This window comes from Apodemus sylvaticus, chromosome 8 (assembly GCF_947179515.1).
Source record: "Apodemus sylvaticus chromosome 8, mApoSyl1.1, whole genome shotgun sequence".
Classification (NCBI taxonomy): domain Eukaryota; kingdom Metazoa; phylum Chordata; class Mammalia; order Rodentia; family Muridae; genus Apodemus; species Apodemus sylvaticus.
The window spans coordinates 71,246,319-71,273,514 of record NC_067479.1 but is presented as its reverse complement, the minus strand read 5'-3'; the positions used below and the strand labels follow the sequence as shown (position 1 = coordinate 71,273,514).

The 27,196-nt window shown below is 36.4% G+C and overlaps 1 protein-coding gene across 2 annotated transcripts in view; it reads left to right on the top strand.

Annotated features, from left to right (window-relative positions):
• Positions 1-27,196, top strand: part of Rnf17 (ring finger protein 17) — a 135,553-nt gene that overhangs the window by 11,489 nt on the left and 96,868 nt on the right. For both annotated transcript variants that reach the window (XM_052191357.1, XM_052191356.1), the window contains exons 3-9: positions 2,416-2,507; positions 5,514-5,625; positions 8,626-8,697; positions 17,753-17,853; positions 23,404-23,575; positions 25,989-26,065; positions 26,240-26,314. In XM_052191357.1, coding sequence (XP_052047317.1) covers positions 2,416-2,507; positions 5,514-5,625; positions 8,626-8,697; positions 17,753-17,853; positions 23,404-23,575; positions 25,989-26,065; positions 26,240-26,314 — 701 coding nt within the window. The remainder of the gene's footprint in view (positions 1-2,415; positions 2,508-5,513; positions 5,626-8,625; positions 8,698-17,752; positions 17,854-23,403; positions 23,576-25,988; positions 26,066-26,239; positions 26,315-27,196) is intronic.

The following is a 27,196-nucleotide window of genomic DNA, read 5'->3' as shown; positions in this document are numbered from 1 at the left end:
TCTGTTTAGTTTCTGTTTCCATGATTTGTCCATTGATGAGAATAGGAAATTGAAGTCTCTCACTATTGTGTGAGGTGCAATGTGGGCTTTGAGCTTTAGTAGTATTTCTTTTATGAATGTGGGTGCCCTTGCATTTGGAGCATACATGTTTAGAATTGAGAGTTCATCTTGGTAGATTTTTCTTTTGATGAGTATAAAATGTCCTTTCTTATCTTTTTTGATAACCTTTGGTTGAAAGTCAATTTTATTCGATATTAGAATGGCTACTCCAGCTTGTTTCTTGGGACCATTTGCTTGGAATTGTTTTTCCAGCCTTTTACTCTGAGGTAGTGTCTGTCTTTGTCACTGAGTTGCATTTCCTGTATGCAGCAAAATGTTAGGTCCTATTTACATATCCAGTCTATTAGTCTATGTCTTTTTTATTGGGGAATTGAGTCCATTCATATTAAGAGATCTTAAAGAATAGTGATTGTTGCTTCCTGTTATTTTTGTTGTTAGAGGTGAAATTGTATTTATGTGGCTATCTTCCTTTCGATTTGTTGAAAGAAGGTTACTTTCTTGTTTTTTCTAGGGTATAGTTTCCCTCCTTGTGTTGGGATTTTCTATCATCCTTTGTAGGGCTGGATTTGTGGAAAGATATTGTGTAAATTTGGTGCTGGTTCAGCTGGAGATCAGAATGTAGAATAAGAATGCAAATTGATCCATTCTTATCTCTTTGTACAAAGCTCAAATCCAAGTGGATCAAGGACCTACACATAAAACCAGATACACTGAAACTAATAGAAAGGAAAGTGGGGAAAAGCCTGGAACACATGGGCACAGGGGAAATTTTCCTGAACAGAATACCAGTGGCTTATGCTCTAAGAGCAAGAATTGACAAATGGGACCTCAAAAAATGACAAACCTGTAAAGCAAAGAACACTGTCAATAAACAAAACAGCAACCAACAGATTAGGAAAAGATCTTTACCAGCCCTACATCTGACAGAGGGCTAATATCTAATATATACAAAGAACTCAAGAAATTAGACTCCAGAGACTCAAATAACCCTATTAAAAATGGGATGCAGCCAACCATTGGACTAATCACAGGGTCCCCAATGGAGGAGTTAGAGAAAGGATTGAAGGAACTGAAGGGGTTCAGCATAGGAAGAACAACAATATCAACCAATCAGAGATCTCAGAATCTAAACCACCAGCCAAGAAGTACACATGGAGGGACCCATGGTCCTGACCATATGTGTAGCAGAGGATGGCCTTGGCAGGCTTTAGTAGGAGAAGAGGCCCTTGTTCCTGGGAAGGCTCAATGCCCCAGTGTAGGGGAATGTGAGGGCAGGGAGGAGGTAGTTGGTGGGTGGGTGGGGCACACCCTCATAGAAGCAGAGGTAGGGGGATCAGATAGGCGATTTCTGGGGGTGGAGAGGGAATTGGGAAAGGGGATAACATTTGAAATGTAAATAAATAAAATATCCAATAAAAATGGGGTACAGAGCTATATAAAGAATTCTCAGCTGAGGAATACCAAATGGCTGAGAAACTCCTAAAGAACTATTCAACATCCATAGTCATCAGGGAATTCCAAATCAATACAACCCTGAGATTCCACCTCACACTAGTCAGAATGGATTAAGATCAAAAACTCAGGTGACAGCAGATGCTGGTGAGGATGTGGAGAAAGAGGACCCAGTTATATTACTCCTGGGCATATAACCCAAAAGATATTCTAACATATCACAAGGGGTATGTCCCATTCTTAGGATTAGTTGGCCAACACAAAAGCAACTGAGTGCTATATTTTTAGACTGTAGTTTTGTTTCTGTCCTACTGGTCTTTTTTTGCTTGTTTATTTTCATTTCATTTTTTAAAACAGTCTTGCTAAGTTGCACATGTTGTTCTTGAACTTAAGATCCCTCTGTCTTAGCATCTTAAGTATATGGGGATACAGGTCTACCCGACATGACTATTAATTTTTATATTTGGTGGATTTTAGGATATTAAGTCTATCTTTAGAAAACTGGCACTATTATCCACTTACTTGATTCTTGTTTTATAACCAGCAATTATTTTAGAGTTTATGCTATATAGGATTTAATAGTTATTAGCAGAATAAAACTATCACACAATGTATTCTTTAATAGCAAATTTTAAAGTGTTGTCACAGTGATTTCCTTTAGATTTGTAACAAAGGGTTGCTTGGGTTACTTTAATGTTCTGTTTAATTAATAGGCATTAGGGTACTAATTTTTCTCATACTAATTAAGGTAAAACTACAAGTACAGTTTTCCCTTGACTTAGAGAATTTTAGAGTCTTTATTGTTACCTGTTCCTTTTTATGACTAGCACACAAAAAGTTACCTGGTTCCGCATTAGTGGAGTTTAATTACTATGAATTTGTTTATTCTTGTTTTGTCTTAAGGTTCATACAACTGTCGGTATGAATCAAGGTCACTATCCAGTAGATGGATTCATCAAAGAAGATTCTTCTCTGGAAGCATTGCCACCTAAAATGTATGTTCTTGTGTGCATTTACTTTAGCACTTTAAAGCTCAGTGTTAAAACTTTAGAATTATTGATTAACTGTGACTGTTGCATGTGTTTCTGGCCTGTTGTTTCTAGAGTGCTACTTAAGTTCATTGATTTGTCTTGACTGGTATGGATCTCACTCCATAAAAAAGCAGCACTTTGCATACACATAAAAGATTGCAAGAAAACCTTGAAACGGGAGACTGAGAATCCAGAATTAGCTAAAATATTGCAGCTGAATGATAGTAATTTGTAAAGAAAAAAGAACTTCTCTGTTTATAGTAAGAATGGCAGTACAATATGAGGTAAAAGATGATTGGAGAGATAATTTATAAAAGGAATTAGAGCAACTTTTGAGTTCTCTTATTTTTTTCCACCTTTCTATGAGACTTGGCCTTTGAATTAGATATTTTTAGTACCATATAGTAATGGGGTTTATTATACTTTCATATGTGCATATATTTTATCATATTCACCCCCTTTTAAGCATAACTGAGTTAGACACAACCATTATGTTATTTTTTATGGCCTTAACCATTTACCGTTTCAAATAAAAAATTACCCTGCTAGTTTTTATTATATGTAAGCACACTGTAGCTGTCTTCAGACACACCAGAAGAGGGCATCAGATCTCTTTATGGATGGTTGTGAGCTACCATGTAGGTGCTGGGATTTGAACTCATGACCTTTGGAAGAACAATCGGTGCTCTTACCCACTAAGCCATCTCTCCAGCCCACCCTGCTAGTTTTTAATCCTGTTAAAGAGCACAGAACCATCTTGCTCCTCTCTATAACCCAAGAGCAATGCAAAGAACAAACAAGTAATATTTGTTAGATAGAATCTGTATATTTATATTGTATAATTATTTGTGAATTCTTACATTAGTCTAAATAATGTTATCTTTAAAGCTGAGTTTTTGTGGGAAAAGACAGATAAAAATTGGCTTTTCAACTTTTTAAGTGATAAAGAATTTACATAATAGCTATCTTAGGATTACTATTGCTGTGATGAAACTCCATGACCAAAGTGACGTAGATAGGACAGGGTTTTCTTTCATCTACAGTTCCGTATCACAGTTCCTCATTAAAAGCAGTGAGAGCAGGAACTCAGGCAGGGCAGGAACCTGGAGGCTGGAGCTGATGCCAGCACACCAGCTTTCTAGAACCTCACTTATATTTATATAGATCTTCACTTTTTAAAGCATATTTAATATGATAGGCACTCTAGAAATAAAAAATAGGGGTTTTCAAGGAGCTGTCTCATTTTGGAACTAATTTCATAAGTAATGCCAGGTAAATTATCCAGGTTTCTAATACTGTTATTCATTTACCTCCTACAGATTCTCGCTATCCCACTATCTTCTATGCCTATAACCTGTCTTCCATTGTACTGCACCATTAATTCTCTTTTTTCTCTTCCCCTCTCTCTCTCATTTCACTTCCTACTCTCCTTGCTCTCCAGTTATCATGGACTGCCCAGTTCAAATCCTAAATTCTTTAAATTGAAGTACTTGATTTTCATTATACTACCATAGTTTTACTTTCAGACTTTGATGAGTTATGGACAAAGTAAAAGAATGATTCTAGTTGTACCTTTGGGTAGAAAATCTCTCACCTGAAGTTAGACATCTAGTTGTTAACAGACACAGTACTTCTCTCAACTCCTGTAAATATAATTCTCCAGTCACTTTCTCCATGAGTCCTATGCAAATGATGAGACCAGAACTTTAGGAACCATTGTGATTCGATGGCCATAGATCTGTCTCCATGAAGTAACCATTTTTATCAAATTTGGGGTTGCCATATTTGGACATTTGCAAAAGTCCAACAGATAATGTATTGGGCAGTGTGGAGTGAGTTTAAACAAAGAGTGTAGGATTATGGTAATGAAGAGAGCTCACTCCCAGAGGAGGCAGCATTGCTCCTCCATTCATGCCAATCAGCCCTGATAAGACCATTCAGTGCTTTCAGAGATTTTGCTTTCCTCCAAAGATCTTTATTTCATTTTGAATTTTCTGACTTAAAACATTAATACAAGTTAATGAAATCACACTTCTGTTTATATGTATATAATGTCTAGTAAAAGTTAAAATTTTTGTTCTAAATGACCAGTTTTTAAATTAGACATTCTACATAAATTTATATTAGAACCTTCATTCTTAAATGTAATTTTGTTTAAACAGTTTTATATATAATTTTCTAGTGTGGCATTTTGAGGTTTCTGAGATAGGGTATCACGTTACCCAAACTTGTAAGGAAAGGGAATAGGCTCTGTCCTAATACCCCTTCTAACAATTTAACAAAGTAAGTTATTGATCATTTTCTGTGGACCATGTGTACTGTGCTGTGTAATCCTTAACAAAGGCCACTCTTAATAGCTGATTTGTCTGCATGGAAGTACTTCTTACAGTGCTCCTCCATGGTTTCTGCTTCAGGTGTCTTCTTTAGCTCCTGTCTTTATCTCCCTCAGTGATGGGCTATGTATGACCTGTTAGCTAGCATAAGTACCCTGAGTTACTTTTTGCTTATCACAGCCACAGAGCTACATACAGTACATAGTCACACTAGATTTGTTTGTATTGTCCAGCTTTTATTTTCTTACTTAATTTTGTCCCAAAGAGCTTCTTAACTATTGAAGTATTTCAATAAAATCTTTATAACCATTGTCAAAAAACTACTTATTTGAATGCATTAATTATTTTAATTGATGAGCTTAAAATATCTCAGACATTATTAATATTTTACCCCAAAATACCAAGAAAGGTGAATAGGAAATTAGAACATGGTATAAGGTATTACTTTTAGGAATTTGCTTAAGTCAAATTTATATTAAAATTATATGAAAGTAATTTTTATTTATAGATTGTTGATTATTGAGAACATATTCTTATAAGTCATCATCTGAATTATTTTTGATAGAATAAAAATGAGAAGGCCATGGAGATTATATCTGTGCTTGTATTCCACATAACACATTTGATTTCTTTTCAGGGTAAATAACTGCTCTTCAGCTCTTGAAAAGACAGTGGACCAGCTGATTATTGATCTGGAACATTCGTCCTCCATACATAGGAATGTTTCAAGCCCATCAGCTGTAATGTCGGTATGAAACATTGGTCATGAAGTATTGTGAAACAAAACATTTGGCTTTATGTTAGGTAGCTGACTTTTCTTCTTAGGATCCCTACAATTATGGATTCCTTTAGAAGCTTAAAAGGAACAGATAAACCTACTCTCCTTACTTGAATTTTTTTGCTTTGCTGTCTGATTGAACAGTTTTAGCGTGTTTTTGTTACAAACCTGTTTGTAAATCTCTCTTTTCCTGAGTCATATTTTGGCTGAATTGATTTCAAAGTTCCTAATACTTCCCTGAATATAGCTTTCTCCTCTGTGAACCTAGCTACTTAATCCAAGTTCACTGAAATATTGCAGTTAATTTTTTCTAAATTCTGAATATAGTTTTTTAGTTATTTCAGTGACAACCAAGAGGCCTAACTGCATTTATTATTGATAATGATATTGTTTGTTGTTGAAGATTAAATTTTACCTACTACTATTCTGAATAATGTTAATGATAAACATTTACTTACTTTGAGCTTAGAGAACAGACTCTAAAATCTAAGTTAAATATGTAGCTTTTTTGTTAAAAAAAAAATTAATGGTCTGGAAGAGGGGCTGAAGTCTGAATCTTATTCATTATCTTTTGTTTTAACTCTAATTAAAAGAATAGGACCTTATGTTGCTCAAGCTGGACTTGAATTCACTATATAGCTCAAGATGATCTCATCTTCCTGCCTGTACCTGCCCCAAATGCTGTGGTTACAAATGTGTTACCACATCTATCAACTTAAACTTTTTTAATTTTTTAAAATTTTTTATTTAATCATTATTTTACACTCCACATTTTATCGCCCTCCTGGTCCACCCTCTGACTGTTCCCCATCCTACCTCCTCCCCACTTCCCTGTCTCATGAGGATGTCCCCACCCTCCTACCCTACACTCAATCAGACCTCTAAACTCCCTGGGGCCTCCAGTCTCTTGAAGATTAGGTGTATCTTCTCTGACTGAACCCAAACTGGGCAGTCCTCTGCTGTGTATGTGTTGGGGGCCTCATATCAACTGGTGTATGCTGCCTGGTTGGTGGTTGGTGGTCCAGTATCTGAGAGACCTCAGGGGTTCAGGTTAACTGAGACTACTGGTCCTCCTACAGGGTTGCCCTCCTCCTCAGCTTCTTCCAGCTTTCCCCTAATTCAACCACACGGGTCAGCAGCTCTGTCCATTAGTTGAGTGTAAATATCTGCATCTGACTTTTCAGCTGCTTGTTGGGTCTTTTGGAAGGCAGTCATGCTAGATCCCTTTTTGGGAGCACTCCATAGCCTCAGTAATAGTGTCAGGCCCAACTTAAACTCTTAGCAGAGACATATTTATAATCATCTTTTCCTAAAAATTGTGTATATACTTTTTTCCTTGATACATTTTTCTGAGATAATTTTAAATTGAAAAATGGATTCAAAGTACAATTTTATGTTAAACACTATCTTTATGGTAGCCTTAGTGGTACATATTTGTACTGCCCTCACTTGGAAGAGTGTGGCAGATGGCTCATAGATCACTAAGGATGGTGGATGGTAACACTATAAAGACAGGGCAGAGGGTTATTGCAAGTTTGAGGACAGCCTGATCTCCATAAGTGAGTTCCAAGCCAACCAGAAACACATAGTGAAAGACCCTATCTCACAAAGTGTGTGAGTGTATATGTATGTTTATGGGGAGAAGATCTAAAATGGTATGACAAAATGTTCATAGTTTCTACTGGCTGAGGTTGTAGCTCAGTGATCAAATGCTTGACTAGCATGCCTGAGACTTGGGTTTTGTATCCATATTAATGGAATAAAATTGTTAATTATTTTTATTTCTTAAATAGGTGTGATTAGAAGTATTTTTAGGGCTGGTGAGATGGTGCAGCAGATAAGAGCACTAAATGCTCTTCTGAAGGTCCTGAGTTCAAATCTCAGCAACTACATGGTGGCTCACAACCATCTGTAATGAGATCCGACACCCTATTCTGGTGTGTCCGAAGACAGCTACAGTGTACTTACATATAATAATAAATAAATCTTTGGGCTGGAGTGAGCAGGGTCAAAGCAGGGCCCAACCAAGCAGGCCCGAGCTAGTGGGGCCAGAGCAAGCAGAGGTACTGAGTTCAATTCCCAGCATCCAAATTGGTACGACCACTCTGGAATTCAGTCTGGTGGTTCCTCAGAAAACTGGGCATGTCACTTCTGGAGGATCCTGCTATACCACTCCTGGGCATATACCCAGAGGATTCCCCAGCATGTAATAAGGATACATGCTCCACTATGTTCATAGAAGCCCTGTTTATAATAGCCAGAAGCTGGAAAAAACCCAGGTATCCCTCAATGGAGGAATGGATACAAAAAATGTGGTATATATACACAATGGAGTACTATTCAGCCATTAGAAACAATGAATTCATGAAATTCTTAGACAAATGAATGGAGCTGGAGAACACCATACTAAGTGAGGTAACCCAGTCTCAAGAGATCAATCACGGTATGCACTCACTAATAAGTGGATATTAGTCTAGAAAATTGGAATACCCAAAGCATAATCCACACATCAAATGATGTCCAAGAAGAATGGAGGAGTGGCCCCTGGTTATGGAAAGACTCAGTGCAGCAGTATAGGGCAATACCAGAACAGGGAAGTGGAAAGGGGTAGAGGGGGAAACAGGGGGAGGGAAGAAGGCTTATGGGACTTTCAGGGAGTGGGAAGCCAGAAAGGGGGAAATCATTTGAAATGTAAATAAAAAATATATCAAGTAAAAAAATAATCCCAGCAACCACATAATGGCTCTCAATCATCAGGATAGCTACAGTGTACTCATATACATAAAATAAATAATTAAATAAATCTTTTTTTAAAGAAAGAAATACTTTTATTGTTGTTTCTTGCTTTTACACTTCTGTGGTAGATTTTGTTGTATTTGTAGCCAAATAATAGCTCAAGTTTTTGCAACTAAAATGTATCTAAGCATCTATTTTGTGTTTTATATTTGTATATGGTTCCCTCTCTTCTTAGGAGACGGAAGAAATTGATGAAGCACTGAAGATAGCAGGCTGTAATTTTGAACAATTAAGTAATGCTATAAAAGTAAGCATTTTGAGTAAATTCTACCAGGAGATAAAGCATGACCTCTTTATGGAAAAAAACTACTTTTTAATAAACTTTATTATAATAAGCTTGCAAATAAAAACCATCATGGACCAGAATTCACCAAATCTAAAGTCTATACAAATCACTGAACTTCTGTACAGTTAATTCACATTATATTTTATACTTTCACTATTGATATGTTTTTATATACTTATCACCAAAAGTCTGTGGCCAAGTTAAAACTTAAAAAAAAATTAGTTTCATAACCTCATCCATAACTTATGTCCATTGCCTGAATTCAGTCCTCCTTTATTCCTTACTATTTACCATTTCTTTTTTCTCTCATACATGCTATACTATACACAAATACACATATTTGTATACATACATAAATATTATTGGCTATGTTCTACATATGAGTGACAACATGTGGGTGGTTGTTTTTCTTTCCAAGATGGTATAACCACAGTTAATAAGTTCTAAGCCCACTCCTTTCCTCTTGGTGGGGGGTATGTTTGTGTGTATGTGTGGGTCAGTATGGAGGCTTGAACTTAAAGCTTGGTTCATGTGAAGCAAACACTCTCCCACAATCTAGAACCCCAGCCAACATGACCTCTCTAAACATGTATATTTGCATGGAGATCACTGAGGTTAGTTAATAACAGAGAAACAGGCAAAAGAATTGAAAACTACCTTTCCCCCATGACCTGCCAGGATTATGTTTGTAGCATTGTTATTCTAAGAAGCTTAGTAAAACCAGAGGTTTTGAGGAATCAGAATATGTACTTTCTGTGAACTGAATTTTCATATTTGCTGATACCAGTTACAGATAGCTTCTTGGTTAAGAATAGGAACCTTTGTCCACATCTCCTTCTCAGTGTTGGGGCCTTGTCTTGATCCTGTGCAGGTCTTTGTGTGTTGCCACAGTTTCTGAGTTCATAGGTACATTAATCTTTGTTACTTCTAGGAGACCTTTTTCCTTGGAGTCATCCATTACTGATGGCTCTTACAGTCTTTCTGCCTCCCCTTCCACATAGATAGCTGAGTGTCGGTAGTAGAGGGGTTGTTGAAGACATCCCATTTAGTACTGAGTGTGCCAAAGTGTCTCACTCTCTGCACATTGTTCAATTGTAGGTTTTTGTGTTCCCATTTATTGCAAGCAGAAGCTTTTCTGAAGAGGGCTTTGTGAAGCACTAATTTATGGATATAGCAGTATGTCATTACAAGTCATTTAATTGCTGTGTTCCTTTATCAGAATGATTAGTAGATTTTTCTCTAGAGCCCATGACCTATTTAATCTAAAGCTCTTGGCCACTTAAGCAGTATCACATGAAGTTGGCCTTAAATCCAATCAAAAGCAATTGGTTTCTCCCATAACATCTATACCACCAATGCCTTGCAGGTTACTGTTGTAGGTCATAGGATTTGTGGCTGGGTAATATGATGATAACCTTTTCCCTTTAGTTTTATGTAGAGAACCTTCCAGAATCATGAACACTAGTTAATTGGGATGAAGTTTCTAGTTAGGCACCAGCTCAGCATCTCAGTGTTTGATAACATAGGTAAGCATTGTCTTCAGTAAAAATGCCTTACTGTCATGTTCTAGAGAGCATCTGGCAATAGCCTGTGATGCTCCTTTCCATAGAGCCCCTTTGGCCAATGACTCAGCAGATGCAACCCGTTCTTAGCACTGGAAGTTTTACTTGGTTTAATAGAGTGTTTAGTTGGGGCATTGTCTCCCCTTATTTGATGACTCCATTTATATTTCTTTCATACATGTATATGTTTTTAAAAACTTCTGTTGTAATAGGTGCCCATACAGTTTTACAAATGGCTTTTCTTACTAGTTGTCCTTCCCCATATTCCTTTACCCTTTTCTTCAATCTCCTTCCTATTTAATTCTCTTATTCCAGTTTCCCCATTTTTTTCTCCATAACTCTGGCTTATATTTCCACCTTCTTGGGAGATTCTCTCCTCCCCACTAGTACTTTACTAGGAACTATTTGGATTGTCACAAAATTTGAAAGCTTAAACGATAACATTCACATATAAGAGAAAACATACAGTATTTGTCTTTTGGGGTCTGAATTGCCTCACTCAGTTTTTTTCTGTTTCCATTAGTTTACCTACAACAATCATAATTTCATTTTTTAGCAGCTGAATAATAATCTGTTGTATAAGTGTAATACAGTTTCATTGTCTATTTGTCAGTTGACATACATCTAGGCTGTTTCCAATTTCTGGCTGTTATGAATAGAGCATCAATGAAAATGAATGGCCAAGTGTCTCTGTAGTGGGAGGTAGAATGCTTTGGGTGTATGCCCAAGAGTAGTATAGCTAGATCTTGAGATAGATTCCTTCCCAGCTTCCTTAGGAAACACCACACTGATTTCCATAGTAGCTGTACAGTTTACATTCTCACCAGCAATGACTGTTTCCTGACAACATGTGCTATCATTTGTTTTATTGATTTTGCCCATTGTGATTGGGGCAGGATAAAATCTAAAAGTAGTTTTAGTTCACATTTCCCTGATGGCTAAGGATGTTGAACATCTCTTTAAGTATTCTTAGCCATTTCATCTTTTAAGAATTCTATTTAGTTCTGTACTCTATTTTTAATCAGCTAGTTTTATTTTTGGTTTTTTGGATTTGGTTTTTTCGAGACAGGGTTTCTCTGTATAGCACTGGCTGTCCTGGAACTCACTCTGTAGACCTGGCTAGCCTTGAACTCAGAAATCCACATGCCTCTGCCTCCCAGAGTGCTGGGATTACAGGTGTGCGCCACCACCACCAGGCCAGCTAGTTTTCCTGATGTTGCATCTCTAGATCTTTACATGTTTAAATACTAATTATGTAATTATTAAAGATCTTTTCCCATTCTTTAGGCTGCCACTTTTCAGTGTCCTGAGGTTCAGTTTCTTAATTGTTGGTCTTAGTGTCTGTGCTGTCAGTGTATTGCTCAGAATATACTTTGCAGTGACAACAGGTTCAAGCCAGCGCTTCACTTTCTCTTCTATCAGATCCAAGGTATCTTGTCTTATGTTGAAGGTCTTGATATGTTTGGAGTTGTGTTTTGTGCAAGGTAATAGATATGACTCTGTTTTCATTCTGATACATGGAGCTAGCTATCCAGCTTGACCAGTACCATTTGTTGAAGATGCCGTCTTTTCTCCAGTGTGTATTTTTGAATTTATCAAATACCAGGTTATCCATATATGTGTAGATTTATGTCTGGCTCTCCAGTTCAGTTCCATTGGCCACGTGTGTGTCTGTTTTTTTCAATACCATTCTATTTTTGTTACAGTGCAACTTGAAATCTGAGATGGTGATACTCCCATGAATTGTGTTTATTATTCAGGATTGTTTTAGCTATTCTATCTTGTGTGTGTGTGTGTGTGTGTGTGTGTGTGTGTGTGTGTGTGTGTGTGTGTGTGTTTCTATGTGAACTTGAAAATTACTTTTTAAGTTTCCATGAAGAATTGTCCTGGAATTTTGATGAGGGTTGCATTAAATCTGGAAATTGCTTTTGGTTGGAAGACCATTTTCACAATATTTGTCCTACTGACCCATTAGAATCTTTTCATATCCTTGTGTTTTCTTTGATTTCTTTTTTCAGTGTCCCAAAAGGTTTTTATCATAGAAGTCTTTCTCTTATTTGGTTAGAGTTATCTCCAAGATTTCTTTGTTTTCCTTTCCTTTCCTTTCCTTTCCTTTCCTTTCCTTTCCTTTCCTTTTTCCTTTCCTTTCCTTTTCTTTTCTTTTTCCTTTCCTTTCCTTTTTCCTTTCCTTTCCTTTTTCCTTTCCTTTCCTTTTTCCTTTCCTTTCCTTTTTCCTTTCCTTTCCTTTCCTTTTTCCTTTTCTTTCCTTTCCTTTCCTTTCCTTTCCTTTCCTTTCCTTTCCTTTCCTTTCCTTTCCTTTCCTTCTGCTGTTTTCTTTCCTTCCTTCCTTCCTTCCTTCCTTCCTTCTTTATTATTAGATATTTTCTTCATTTACATTTTAAATGTTATCCCCTTCCTCATCTCCCCTCCAAAAACCACCTGTCTCATCCCCCCTTCCCCCTGCTTACCAACCCTCACACTTGCTGCTTCCCTTTCCTGGCATTCCCCTATACTGGGGCATCGAGCCTTCACAGAACCAAAGACCTCTTCTCTCATTGATGACCGATAAGGCCATCCTCTACTACATACAGAGCTGGAGCCATGGGTCCCTCCATAGTGGTTTAGACCCTGGGAGCTCTGGGGCTACTGGTTAGTTCATATTATTGTTCCTCCTATGGGACTGCAAACTCCTTCAGCTTCTTGGATCCTTTCTCTAGCTCCTTCATTGGGAAATCTGTTCTCAGTCCATTGATTGGCTGTGAGCATCCACATATGTATTTGTCAGGCACTGGCAGAGCCTCTTAGGAGACAGCTATATCAGGCTCCTGTCAGCAAGCACTTGTTGGCATCCACAGTAGTGTCTGGGTTTGATAACTGTATGTGGGATGGATCCCCAGGTGGAGCAGTCTCTAAATGGCCATTCCTTCAGTCTCTGCTCCACACTTTGTCTCTATATCTCCTCCCATTGGTATTTTGTTCCCCCTTCTAAGAAGAACTGAAGTATCCACATCTTGAGCTTCATGTGATCTGTGAATTGTATCTTGGGTATTCTGAGCTTCTGGGATGGCTTCCTTCCTTCCTTCCTTCCTTCCTTCCTTCCTTCCTTCCTTCCTTCCTTCCTTCCTTCCTTCCTTCCATCTTTTCTTAGGGCTTTTTGAAAGGTATTGTTACCTGATCTATTTTCTCAATATGTTTGCCTTTTGTGCATAGGAATGCTACTAACTTGATTGTGTTGATTTTGTATCCTGCTACTTTGCTAAAAGTGTTTATCAGCTCTAGATGTTTCTTGCTGGGGTTTCTAGGATCTTTTATGTTTAAAATTGTATCATCTACAAATAAAGATACTTTGACTTCTTCCTGTCCTATTTGTTTCCCCTTGATCTTCAGTTATCCCATTGCTTTGACTAGGGTTGTATTGTTTATATTGACTATATTGTTAATATAGTACTATATTGAATAGGTATGAAGAGAGTTGTCTTAGTTAGGGTTTCTATTGCTGTGACAAACACCATGACCAAAAAAGCAAGTTCTTAGACTTTCTCATTGCTCTTCATCACCAAAGGAAGTCAGGACAGGAACCCAATCAAGGCAGGAACCTAAAGGCAGGAGCTGATGCAGAGGCCAAGGAGGATGCTGCTTACTGGCTTGCTTCACTTGGCTTGCTCAGTCTGCTTGCTTATAGAATCCAGGACTACCAGCCCAAGGATGGTGTCACCCACAATGGGCTGGGCTCTCATTGATTACCAATTGAGAAAATGCTTTATGGCTGGATCTTGTGGAGACATTTTCCCAACTGAAGCTTCTTTTTCTCTAATGACTCTAGCTTGTGTCAAATTGACACACAAAACTAGTCAGAACATGAGTGAACAGCTTTGTTCCTGATTTTAATGGAAATGCTTTGATGTTTGTTGTGGGCTTGCTATAAAGTGTTTTTATGAATGCTGAGGTATGTCTTTTGTATCCATAATCTCTTCAAGACTTTTATCATGAAGGGATATTAGATTTTACCAAAAGCCTTTTCTGCATCTAATAATGTGCTTGTGTAGGGTTTTCCCTTTCATTATGTGTATTTGGTTGATTATATTTACTGATTTGTGTATGTTCATCTCTTGGATGAAGCCAACTTGATCATGGTGTATCTTTTTTGATGTGTTCTTGAACTTGGTTATATTCAATTTTTTTTGCATTCATGTTCATAAAATGTTTTGGTCTATAAATTTTTGGAGGATCTTTGACTGTATCAGAGTTATAGTGACTTTGTAAAAATAATTAGGAAATTTTCCTTAAGTTTCTATGTTGTGGAATAATTTGAGGACTGTTGGTATTAATTATTCTTTGAAGATCTGGTAGAATTCTACACTGAATTCATTGGGAGACATTTAATTAATGCTTCTATTTCACTAATGCTGTTTAAATTGATTGTTCTTGGTTTAACTTTAAAAGTAGGTCATTTATATCAAGAAATATATCCATTTCTTTTTGGTTTTACAGTTTGGTACAATACAGATTTTTAAAGTATGGCTTTTATGATTCTCTGAATTTCAACAGCGTCTGTTATAATAACTAATTTTAGTAATTTGGACCTTCTCTCTTTTTTTTTTTAGTTAATTTAAGGTTTTGTCAATTTGTTTACTCAAGGAGTCAAGTCTTTGTTTCATTGATTTTTTTTTTATTGCTTTTGTTATTATTTCTATTTTGTTTATTTCAGCCCTGGTTTTGATTATGTTTGTTCATCTACTCTTTTGGGTATTATTACTTCTTGCTGATCCAAAGCTTTCAAGTATGCCAATGTGAGATCACTTCAGGTCTTTTTGGTGTTGTTTTGTAGGTTGGGTATGCTGTAGTTTCCTTCTCGTTAAATTCTAGACCAGTTTTACTTTCCTTCTATTTTCTGGTTTGTTCCATTTCCATGAGTTTGTAAGATTCCTGCTGTTGATATCCAGCTTTAATCTATTGTGGCCTCTTAGTGTAGAGGGTGTTATTTTAATTTTCTTATATCTGTTTATAATTGTTTTCTTTTTATAGTTTTATGCGCTGCTGAAAAGACAGTACAGTCTTTAGTGTTCTAGTAGAATGTTCTGTAGATGTCTGTTAGGACAATTTGATTTATGACATTATTTAATTCCAGAATTTCTGGCTTTGTCTGGATGGCCTGTCTATTGGCAAGAGTATAATATCAGTGACTACTACTGTGTCAGGGAGGTCAGTATATAATTTTTAGCTGTAGTAGTGTTTTGTTTATGAGTTTGAGTGATCTTATTTTGGTGCTTAAATGTTTAGAATTGCAGTGTCCTCACAGTAGATTGTTCCTTTGAATATGTAGTATATGCTTTCCTATCTTTCCTGATTTGTGTTTGCCTGAAGTCTATTTTGTTAGGTATTAAAATAGCTACATCTGCTTGCTTATTGGGTCATTTTTCCATCTTTTTTACTTTGAGGTGATGTTGATTATTGATGTCAAGGTGTGTTTCTTGGAAGCAACAAAATGATGGATCCTATTTCTCATCTAATCTGTTAGTCTGTGCCTTTTTATAAGGAAATTAAAATCATTAATATTGAGAATTATCAATGAACGGTTTTTATTGATCCTGTTATTTTATTATGTTTTCCCTTTCTTTGGATTTGCTTTTCTGAGAATTTATTATTTTTCTGAGAATTTATTATTTGTGTTTTCTTGGGTATAGTTAACCTCTTTAGGCTGAATTTTTCATTCTAGTGTCTTTTGTGGTTGGTAAATACAAATTGCTTAAATTTTTTATTTTAATGATTGTAAATAAAAACCAGTACAAAAATGGTTTGTTGGAATGGTTTTCTTTCTGTGTTGATTGTGATTGATAGTTTTACGGGGTGTAGTAGTCTGGGCTAGCATCTGTGGTCTCTCAGAGTTTACACAACATCCATCAGAGTCTCTATTGAAAAATCAGGTCTTACTTTAATGAGCCTGTTTTTAAATTATTTTGTCTTTTTCCCTTGCAGCTTTTAGTGTCCCAGCTTTGTTCTGTTCATTTACTATTTCAACACTATGTGTCATGGGAAATCTCTTTACTGGCTCTATTAGTGTTTTGGGTTTTTTGTTTTGTTTTGTTTTGTTTTTGTTTTTGTTTTTGTTTTTTTTACCATAGTAGGTACTGCCGTTTTTAGATTGGGAAATTTTTCTTCTATGATTTTGTTAAAAATATTTTCTGTGCCATTGCCTTGGGTTTTCCTCATTCCTCTCCTGTTTATTCATAGGTTTAGACTTTTCATAGTGTCCCAGATGTTTTGTGCCTGCTTTTCTAGGTTTCGTATTCTCATTGGCTAGGCTATCCATTTCTTGTATCTTGTCTTGAGTACCTGAGATTCTCTCTTCCATGTCTTATAATCTGTTGGTGAGGCTTAGCAGTGTGGTTATTTTGTTTGATATCCTAAGTTTTTCATTTTCAGTTTTACTTCATTGAGGGTTTTTTAAGTAATCTTATTTTTACTTTCATGTCTTAAAATGTTTTCATTATTTCACTCAATTGTCTGTATTTTCATAGTCTTCACTAAACATTTATTCTAGTCCTCTTTATGGCACTTGGACATGTTCCAAATTGCTACTTTGGAGTCTTTGTGTTGTGTTTAAGCTAGCTTACATTTTTGGGGGCCTGTTACAATGGGTTACTGGCTTCTGAAGGAGGCATATTATCTTGACTTATTTGTATTTTTGCACTGTTATCTAGGACTCTGGGTTTATGACATTTTAGGTGTTTCTTGGTATAGATATCACAATTGTCCTTGTTGGATAGGTGTTCATTCTTTGTTTGCTGCTGGCCATTTTGGATCCTAGGCAAGTATGGTAGCTCTAGGGTCCCTGCTAGAGAGTAGGTCTGTAGGTTTTACAGAGGAATAGAGGTGGGCTAAAAAGAAAGGCTAAGAAGAGACATAGGGAAGAGCTAGGGAAACCTTGGTCTGCATCAAAAAGCAGAGTTCCTGGAAATGGAGGTAGTGTAGGAGGAGGGGCTCCTGCCTGCAGTAGGACTAAGTAACTCTGGATACAGGGATGAAAGAGCTAAGGGACCCTGGTCTGTACCAAGAACTGAAATGTGTTCTAACTTTGTTCTGGATGCTTGTTGGTTTTATACTTTAGAGAATCCTGCTGTAGAGAAAATCAGTGGTCCAAAATGGCTTTTGCCCTATAATAACAAAAAGGGATAAGAAAAAAGTTTATAAAACCTACCTGTAGATTTTTAGGTGTTAATTGTTTTTTTTTCTTTGTTTTGTCAATTTATTAGTACAAAAATGCCTACAAGATGTGATCTTACTAACAAGGGCCAGAGTATAAAGTTGAACTTAATGGTTTCTTTTGTTTATTAACACCTCTGTGGCTGTTTGGGAAAGTCTAGAAAGTATCTTTTATATTCAGCGTTATATTGGTGATACAATTACTATAAAATAAAAATACAGGTTAGTTCATTAAAATATTTCTTTTCCAGATGCTTGATAGCACACAAGATCAAACAAGACATGAGACACATAGTCTTACAGAGATTGTGGAGAAACAATTTGATACACTTCTTGCTTCTCTTGATTCCAGGTAATAACTTAAAAATACAGATTGAATGAAACTGAAGTTCTTAACATTAACTTCTCACTCTGTTCCTTTGTTTAGACAGAAGTAACATGTTACTTTAAAACAAGCTTGGAGGTAATGGGTGAGTTGTGAAGACTGATTTCCAGCTAGGTGCAGTGACTCATGCCTAAATTATAGCATTCAGGAGGGTTTCTGTGAATTTGAAACCAATCTGGGCAACAATAAGAGACACAATAGAAAGAAACAAAAAGACTGACTTTGACTTAAATTCAAGTGAAAACTTTTTATACTTCCAATATTTTGTCTATCTGCTTTTTAATTCCAAAGCTAAGCTAACTTTAAAGTTAACAAGATTCTTTCATTGTCTTTGTTCCCTGCCCCTCATAGCTCTTGCTCTCCCATGCATGCGCCTGTGTGTATGTGTGTATGCGTGCATGTGAAAATGCAGAATCACTGTACTATACCCTAGGCTGAGCTCAAACATATGATCATCTTGCTCCAGTTTTCCAAGTGTTATTTCACGTCTAAGCCTCCACATTTTTTTCTTACAGCAATTAACAAAGAAAAATATTTTTCATAGCCTAACTCATATTGTAAAATTCACATATTTGGAGAAATACAAACCACTTTTTCTTCTACACAGGCCTACCATTTTCTCATATGTGATTAAAAGACTCATATGAATCATATATGTGATTCAAAATCACAAATGTGATTCTTGAAATCACATTTAAAGAAACAGGCTCATGAAACTTTTGATATGAACAAAGCAATATACTTAGTAATGTCATTTGTCCATTTGTCTCTACACCATTGCTTAATCTCACATTTTTATGGCATTTTATGTCCTGTGCATAAAACATTTGATTTTCCCTCCTTTGGTGCTAGAGATTAGACCCAAGACATGCACAAGGTTGGCAAGTGTTCTGCTATTGAAATATGTACCTCGGTGCAAGCATTTTTTTATGAAATTCAACCGATTTGTTACTTCTTTTGTTGTAGTTAATCTAACAAAAGAACTTACATAAGTCAGGCAGGAGCCTGAGGCAGAAATCTTAGAGAAAAGCTGCTTGCTGGCTTGTTCTTTGGCTCAGCTAGTTTTCTTACACAACCCAGGCAGCCCATTTGCCCAGGGATGGTTTTGCCCACAGTCAGGTGGATCCTTCTACATCAATCATTAATCAGGATAACCTCTCACGAACATGGCCACAAGCCAGTCAAGGCAGTTCCTCAACTAAGATTCTCTTTGCTGGTGACTCCAGTTTATGTCAAGAAAAACCAACAAGCACACTTGGGTTACTTTGGATGTTGTTTTAGTAACTTTTCTATTGCTGTGTAGAAATACCATAACTGAGACAACTGAAAGTGGTCACTTTGCCTACAGTTTCAGAGGGTTAGTCCATATCATGGTGGGGAGCAGGCAGCGAGCAAGCAGCAATGGTTCTACAGAAGTAGCTGAGAACTCTATGTGATCTACAGGCAGCCCACTGAGAAAGACTGGGCCTAGCCTGGGCCTTTGACACACCTTCTCCAGCAAGGCCACTCCTCTTAACCTTTCCCGATAGCTCAGAACCAAACATTCAAATATATTAGCTTATGGGAGCCATACTTCTTCAAACCACCACAGATATATACCCAAGAGTATTGTAGCTGGGTTGTACGATGGTTTTATTTTTGTTTTTCTGAGAAACCTTTATACTAATTTCCATAATGGGTGGATTCATTTACATTCCCATCAGCAGTATATAAAAATCCATCTTTCCTTTACATCCTTAACAGAACTTGTTATTTTCTTATTGATAGTCATACTGTCTCTCATTTCTTTCTTTCTTATTTCACTAATTTTTTTTATATTTTATTCAATATATTTTTATTTACATTTCAAATGATTTCCCCTTTTCTGGTCCCCCACTCCCCGAAAGTCACATAAGCCCCCTTCCCTCCCCCTGTTCTCCCACCCACCCCTTTCCACTTCCCTGTTCTGGTTTTGCCTTATACTGCTACACCTAGTCTTTCCAGAACCAGGAGCCACTCCTCCGTTCTTCTTGTACCTCATTTGATGTGTGGATTATGTTTTGGGTATTCCAGTTTTCCAGGCTAATATCCACTTATTAGTGAGTGCATACCATGATTGATCTTTTGAGACTAGGTTACCTCACTTAGTATGATGATCTTCAGCTCCATCCATTTGTCTAAGAATTTCATGAATTCATTGTTTCTAATGGCTGAATAGTATTCCATTGTGTATATATACCACATTTTTTGCATCCATTCTTCTGTTGAGGCATACCTGGCTTCTGGCTATTATAAATAGGGCTGCTATGAACATAGTGGAGCATATATCCTTATTACATGCTGGGGAATTCTCTGGGTATATGCCCAGGAGTGGTGTGTCTGAGTGTTTGTACTGCATGTATGTCTGTGCGCCACGTATACACAGTACCTACAGAGTCCAGAAGAGGGCATGATATTCACTGGAACTGGAGTCACTGGTAGTTGTGAGCTTCCATGCGAATGCTGAGCATCAAAGCTGTGTTTTCTGGAAGAGCAGCCAATGCCCTTAACCTCAGAACCACCTCTCCAGCCCTTTTCTGTATATTTCTCTTCTTGGTTACATGATTCTTTCTCTGTCAACAGATAGACTGTGTGGGTTTATTTTAGATGAAGTTGGTTTGTGTAGCTATCTCTGTCTCATCAGATTTTAGAGATTTGGGGGGGGCATTTATTACCTGTTTATTTTGTAGTGTTTTCCTATTTCTTCAGATCTTTCTTCTCCTTATTTTTGTCTGCCTATTGATATGTTACAAGTCCTGGAATCTCTCTTCTTTTTAAGTTTTTCATTCTTGTTTTGTTTTGTTACCCCAAAACAATTTTAATTGTCTTGTCTTCTAAGTTTCCTGATTCTTGGTTCTACTTCCTCTGCTTTGTTTGTTTGTTTGTTTGTTTGTTTAACAGCTTCTTGTTGTACAATCCAGATTGGCCTAAACTCACCATGTAGCCCAGGCTGACCTTAAACTCAGAATCATCTTGCCTCAGATGCTGGGATTGCAGGCATATTCCACCATGCCCAGATTTCTAACTCAGGATCTAATGCTAAGCAGTTGTTCTATCCCTGAGAAAATTTGCTGCCATGATTCCTTTTCTTGTTCTTTTTGTCTTGATATTAGAATTTTATTCTTAGTCTGCCCTCCTAATTTCTTCTGATTCTTTGTTCATGTATTCCTTTGTTTCTTTGAACATGTTTAAGACAACTGTTTCAAATCAGTCTATAAAGTCCAATGCCTGTGCTTCTTCAGAAAGTCTCTACCACTCTGTTTTCTTCCTTTGACTGAGCTATATTATATTATAGTTGTTATTCATATGCCTGGTGGGATCTATGTTGAAACTTGGGGCTGGAAAACTAGCAACCTTTCTCAGTCTTTATAGTCTGATTCTTGCTGGAACATTCTTCATAGAATAGCTGGCACATTTTGAGCCTTGTGATTGGTATAAGATGAAAGCTAAAGGTCTGCTCATGTGTGGCCCAAGAAGGTCAGCTTAGCTTCTCCTTAGTTTCAAGTTATATATTGTATGTCTACCTATAATCTCTGACCCCTATGAAAGTGTCTGATTGTAGCCTTCCTGAGCATCCCCCACACTTTTCTACTGTTAAGACCTAAACAAAAGATCAGTTCTTTCAGACAGCACAAAACACACTTAACTAGTGTCATAGTCTAGTCTGGTCTGTTATTCTTCCTCTGGTTGGGGATGAGGAATTGGCAATTGTATTCCTGCTTCCAGAAAAAGACATAAAATATCTTTTTTAAAAATGCTATTTTCTAGAGTTCTCATCAGATGATAATAGCCAGTTTGGGGTTGGGTTGATTTGGGGTTTTTTGTTTGTTTGTTTGTTTGTTTGTTTTGATTTTTTTTTTTTTTGGTTTTTTTCGAGACAGGGTTTCTCTGTATGGCCCTGGCTGTCTTGGAACTCACTCTGTAGACCATGCTGGCCTCGAACGCAGAAATCCACCTGCCTCTGCCTCCCAGAGTGCTGGGATTACAGGTGTACACCACCACCTCCCGGCACCATCACTGCCCGGCAGGTTGGTTTTTTGTTTGTTTGTTTTTGGCTTCTTTTTTCCCTCAGTTTATCCATGGAAGAATGAGACTTTCTCACTCCTTTCTAACGCCATTCCACATAGGTGAGCTTTTAGGAAATTACTACAACTTAACAAAAGGGGCATGTCTCCTTTAAAGAAACCATTCTCAAAAATTATTTATGTATCACCAAATGGTTTGAAGAATATTTACTTTCAAAACCTAGCATATTTTCTTTAGTGTTAGCAGACTTTTTTTTTTTTTTTTTTTTTTGCTAGGGGCTAGATTTGATTTGGAGAAAATGATGAGAGATCATTTTGTTTAATGATTAAAATACTTGAATTTTTCAGTTTTCAGTTCAGACATGTTTAAATTGCTGTAATAAAGTAATTCCACCCTAGAGAAGAGAAAGGATTTGAGTAATGCTATGTAGCTAGTAAATCAACTATTTAATCATTCAAGGGAATATCTTGAAGATGATTGTTAATTGTCATTCAAGTTCTGGTTTGATGCTTTTCTTACATCTCGTTATATGCTCTTCATGCACTATGTCCCTCCGGTAATATTTAAATGTGTGTGGTTAAACCCTGGCAAAAGTGAGTATAGATATCTCTGTAGGGACACAAAAGACCATAGGATAGATACAGAATCTCTCCTAGCTAGGTTGAATGCTCTAAAGTCTTCTCATGTCTATGACATAACTATATCTTTTAAAGTATTTTTTCTGTCTTTAAGGGCTTATTTTTATTTTTTAATTATTTTAAATATTTATTCTTATATGTGTGAGTATTTTGCTGAGTGTATGTATATATACCATGTATATGTCTGGTGCCCTGTGAGAGGTAAAAAGAAGACATCAGATTCCCTGCAACTGGAGTTTAGAGACCTTGTAAGCCATGATGTTGGTGCTGAGAACTGAGCTCAAGTCTTCCAAGAGAACAGAACAAATTATCTTAGCCACTGAGTCATCACCCTAATTACTTTAATTTTTAATATTATATTTTAATTGTTTTTTAATGTGTGAGTACTGGTGATCACAGAGGACACAATGGGGATTCACATCTCCTGGAACTGGAGTTAGAGGTGGTTGTGAGCTGCCTGACTTGGGTGCTGGGAACTAAACTCGGTTGTCTGCAGAAGAGCATATATGTATTTAACAGCTGAGATCTCTCTCCAGCCTTTTTTTTCTTTATTTACATATGGATTTCAATTGTAATTTATTTCAGTTTAATTGAATGTGTCATTTAGCCACCTTATTTATTAAGTTTATCAACTAATAAAATTAGCTTTCACATGTCGTTCAGTTAGAACATGCCTCTTTTAGCCATATTATTTTAATTAAATTCATTATAAGTGAAATGAATCTATTATTTAGTTAAGTTCATTGCTTAGTGAAATTAGGAATACTACTCAATAATAAATTTACATTTATATAAATGCTAGTAAAAAAAATCGCAAAATAACTTTGTCTTAAAGGAAAAAGAGCTTGTGTGAAGAACTTGTAAGACGTACAGATGATTATTTATCAAAATTAGTAACAGTTAAAAGCTACATTGAAGAGAAAAAGAGTGAGTTGGATGCAGCTATGAAGATAGCAAAGGAGCTAAGATCAGCTCCTTCTCTGAGGACCTACTGTGACCTGACCCAGGTAATGTTAGTGCTCCAATGTGCATTAGTGCTGTGTAGCTAACTTTACATACTCTAGAATATGGACTTGATATGTGGGTCTTAAGAGTTTGTTTTTCTAATTGCATTAAACTCTACAAGAACTCCTTGACTTATGATGGGATTATAGTCTAATAAACCTATTATCAAGTTAAAAATGTTTTAAAACAAAATTATTTAATACAGATAACCTACCAAATGACATGACTTAGAAGCAGTGTACTGTAGAAAGTCCACTGCTTATTTGTAATGGTTTATTTTTATCTATCTATCTATCTATCTAGATTTTTGAGACAAAGTTTCTCTGTTTAACAGCCCTGGCTGTCCTACAGCCTGTTTTGTGGACTAGGCTGGCCTCAAACTCACAGAGATCCCCTGCCCTTGCCTTCCAAGCTCTGGGCTTAAAGGCGTGCCCTACTATGCCTGGCTTCCTTGCTTATTGTTAGGACCTTGTGACTCTGCACTGCCCAACTTTTCAAGAAAGGTTCAGCTCACAGAGATTCAAATCAAATTATGCTATCTACTGAATAAATACTTTTTTGAAATATTGTAATATATATAAAAATACATATATTACAATACATATTAAAAATACATATATTACATATTATATATTATATAATACAGAACATTATACATACACACATGAAAAAACTATGGAACTGTCTTTGTTGTTAATCAAAACTACTTAAGTATTTGAATTCTTTATTATGTTTTGTTTTGTTTTTGATACAGTTTCTTTCTATGTAGCTCTGGCTGTCTTAGAACTTGCTGTGTAAGCCAAAGTAGCCTAAAGCACAGAGATTCGCCTCTCTCTGCCATCCAAATGATACTATTAAAGGCAAGCAGTGCCACACCTGGCAGTATTTTGAATTCTAAGACATACACTGTTACGTTCATTTAGCCTTTTAATATTTTTACACTTTAGAACACATAATCTTAAAACAATGTAATTTGACAATAAGGTAAAACTGAGGTTTGTGTTACTTAGATTTTCATCACTATGATAAATACCTGAGATAATCAACTTATGTAGAGGTTAGATAATCAACTTACAAAGGTTTGATTTTGCTCGCAGTTTTGTGAGCACTCATAACTGGTTGGCTCTTTTGTCTAGGGTTTCTAGTGCACACCATGTAGGAGAATACAGTAAAGCAAAACCATGTATCTCATGGCCAGGAAGGAAGGGAGAGGTAGAGATCGGGATCTGACTGTCCTTTTCAGTGACATTATACCATTGATCTAAAACCTCATGTTAGTCCTTACTTCTTGAAGGTTCCTAACACTTTTAGTAGTACCACCCTAGGTCTTTAGAGGACACTTAAGTTTCAGACTATAGAAGAGTTGTAAGACCCTTGAATTAAAGATAAGGACCCATATGAGTAGCAAAAAGAGAGAGAGAGAGAGAGAGAGAGTTTCTTCTCATGACTTTATAGCTGAACTTTTGACTTAAATTTTTAATTGAAGATCCCATTCCTCCAGTCTCCTTATGTACCCAGTGTACAAATCAAGAAATAGTTGTCTCATCCAGTCCTGTTTATAATCTTGGGCCTAGTGAGAAAAATTGTGCAAAATAAAAACGTCTTTCTTATAGCACAAATTGTAAGGACAAGATTAACAAATCCTCTTAGCTAATTCTGCTTCATCCTTTAAGTGTGAGAACCTTCTATTAATCCTTGTGTCCTCAGAGTCTTATTTCCCATAAATGAACAATTCACATGACACACTGAAGTATAGAATTGGAAGCTATTGATTTGTCTCCTGAATTTCCAACTTTAAAGACAGGGTGAAGGCCAGTATCTTCTTGTTGATTCTCCACTAACTGTAATTCTAAAAACAGTATGTCTGTATGCAAGGCTTTGAAAAAAAAACGGTAATAAAATGTGCTGGGTTTGGTTTTTGTTTTTGTTTTTTGTATTTTCGAGACAGGGTTTCTCTGTGTAGCCCTGGCTGTCCTGGAACTCATTCTGTAGACCAGGCTGGCCTTGAACTCAGAAATCCACCTGCCTCTGCCTTCCAAGTGCTGGGATTAAAGGAGTACGCCACCACTGCCTGGCAAAATATGGTGTTTATACTGGGGTTAATTTAGTTAGGAAGATGAGGCAAGAGGAGGAAGAGTTTGATGATAACACAGGTGCATAATGAATCTGGTTAGAACTTTCTGTACTCAGGGTTACACTCTTAATTATTTGGTGGGTCTATATATCTAAATAACTTTGAATTCCTTTAGAGAATTTTGCAAGCATTTGATTTGTTCCCTTTACTTTGAGAGGCCAAAAAGTAACCTTAAATGTATTAATACCTAAAAGATCATTTTCCTTCTAAAAATCCTCTTTTAGCTATATTTTTAATAAAAGAAAATTCATATATGAAGTATACCTCTCTCTTGATTCCAGATTATCCGGACTTTGAAGTTAACATTTGAAAGTGAATTGTCACAAGTTAGTTCCATAATTCCAAGGAACCCCCCCAGGTGAGAATTTGAAATTTTGGATCGTATATGCTTCTCAAAGTGACCAAATTGCAATAATTATAACTTATTTATTATTATAAGTTATTTAAATGCTTTTTAAGTTAGCTAATGTTAGCAACTGTTATATAGGGAGGAAATAAATTTATGAGAATATTTATGTATTATATATTTTAGGTTGAATATAAATTGCAGTGAGGCTATCTGCATGTTCAACAGTATGGGAAAGATTGAATTTGAGGATTCAACAAAGTAAGTATTTTTAAGAATGGCAACATGCTGTTAGTATCTGATAATATCTACATCTAAAAGACAAGTGAGTCTTTAATTTGATTCAAGAGCTAAAATTATCTAAAATCTACATTTCTATTGTAAATTTCTGTTTGTAATACTTTATTAAAAGACCCAAAAGAGATTATTATTAATGATTTACATGCCTTGAATCTCTTTGACATTCATTCAGTCAACAAGCATTGAAAACTGATTTTCGTGCTAGACCCCAACACTCTAGAAGACAGTGAGATAAACAGAGAAATTACAATATATACAAACAAAAAACAGAATGTATAGTGGTTGTGATAGTACATGTAGACAGTAGAGCTGATACAAAGGAACCAAATGGTCATTTCTTCTTGGTACAGTAGAGAATGGGGAAAGATTCTATTTTCACTTACCTAGGGGAAAAATTGACAATCGGAAGAGATCAAATGGAAGATAGGCATCTGAGCACCACGTAGACAGTAAACTAGCATGCCACATTGGAGCACCTGTTACAGTTCCATTTTCTGTGTCCCTTTATATACATAGAAGCTAACTCCTTAAGGCTGTGCTGCTGTGTGGCAGCATTTAAGCTTTGTTTTCTATTTGCATGCTGTTCAGTGTGACAGCTACTAAGCAGGTGTTGCTTAAACTGAACACAAGTTAATTGACACTAAATAAAATGACAGATTGACTTCTTTGGTTTCATAAGCCAAATCTCACTGCTTAGTTGTCGCATCTTAGTATAATCATGCTGCTTTAACAAAATGCCTGAATAAAAATGGCTCCTCAGTCTAGAGTCTAGAAGTTGAAAATCAAGGAGCTGACAGGTTCTCTATCTGATGAGAGTCTTGGTCTCTGCTTCCAAGATGGCAG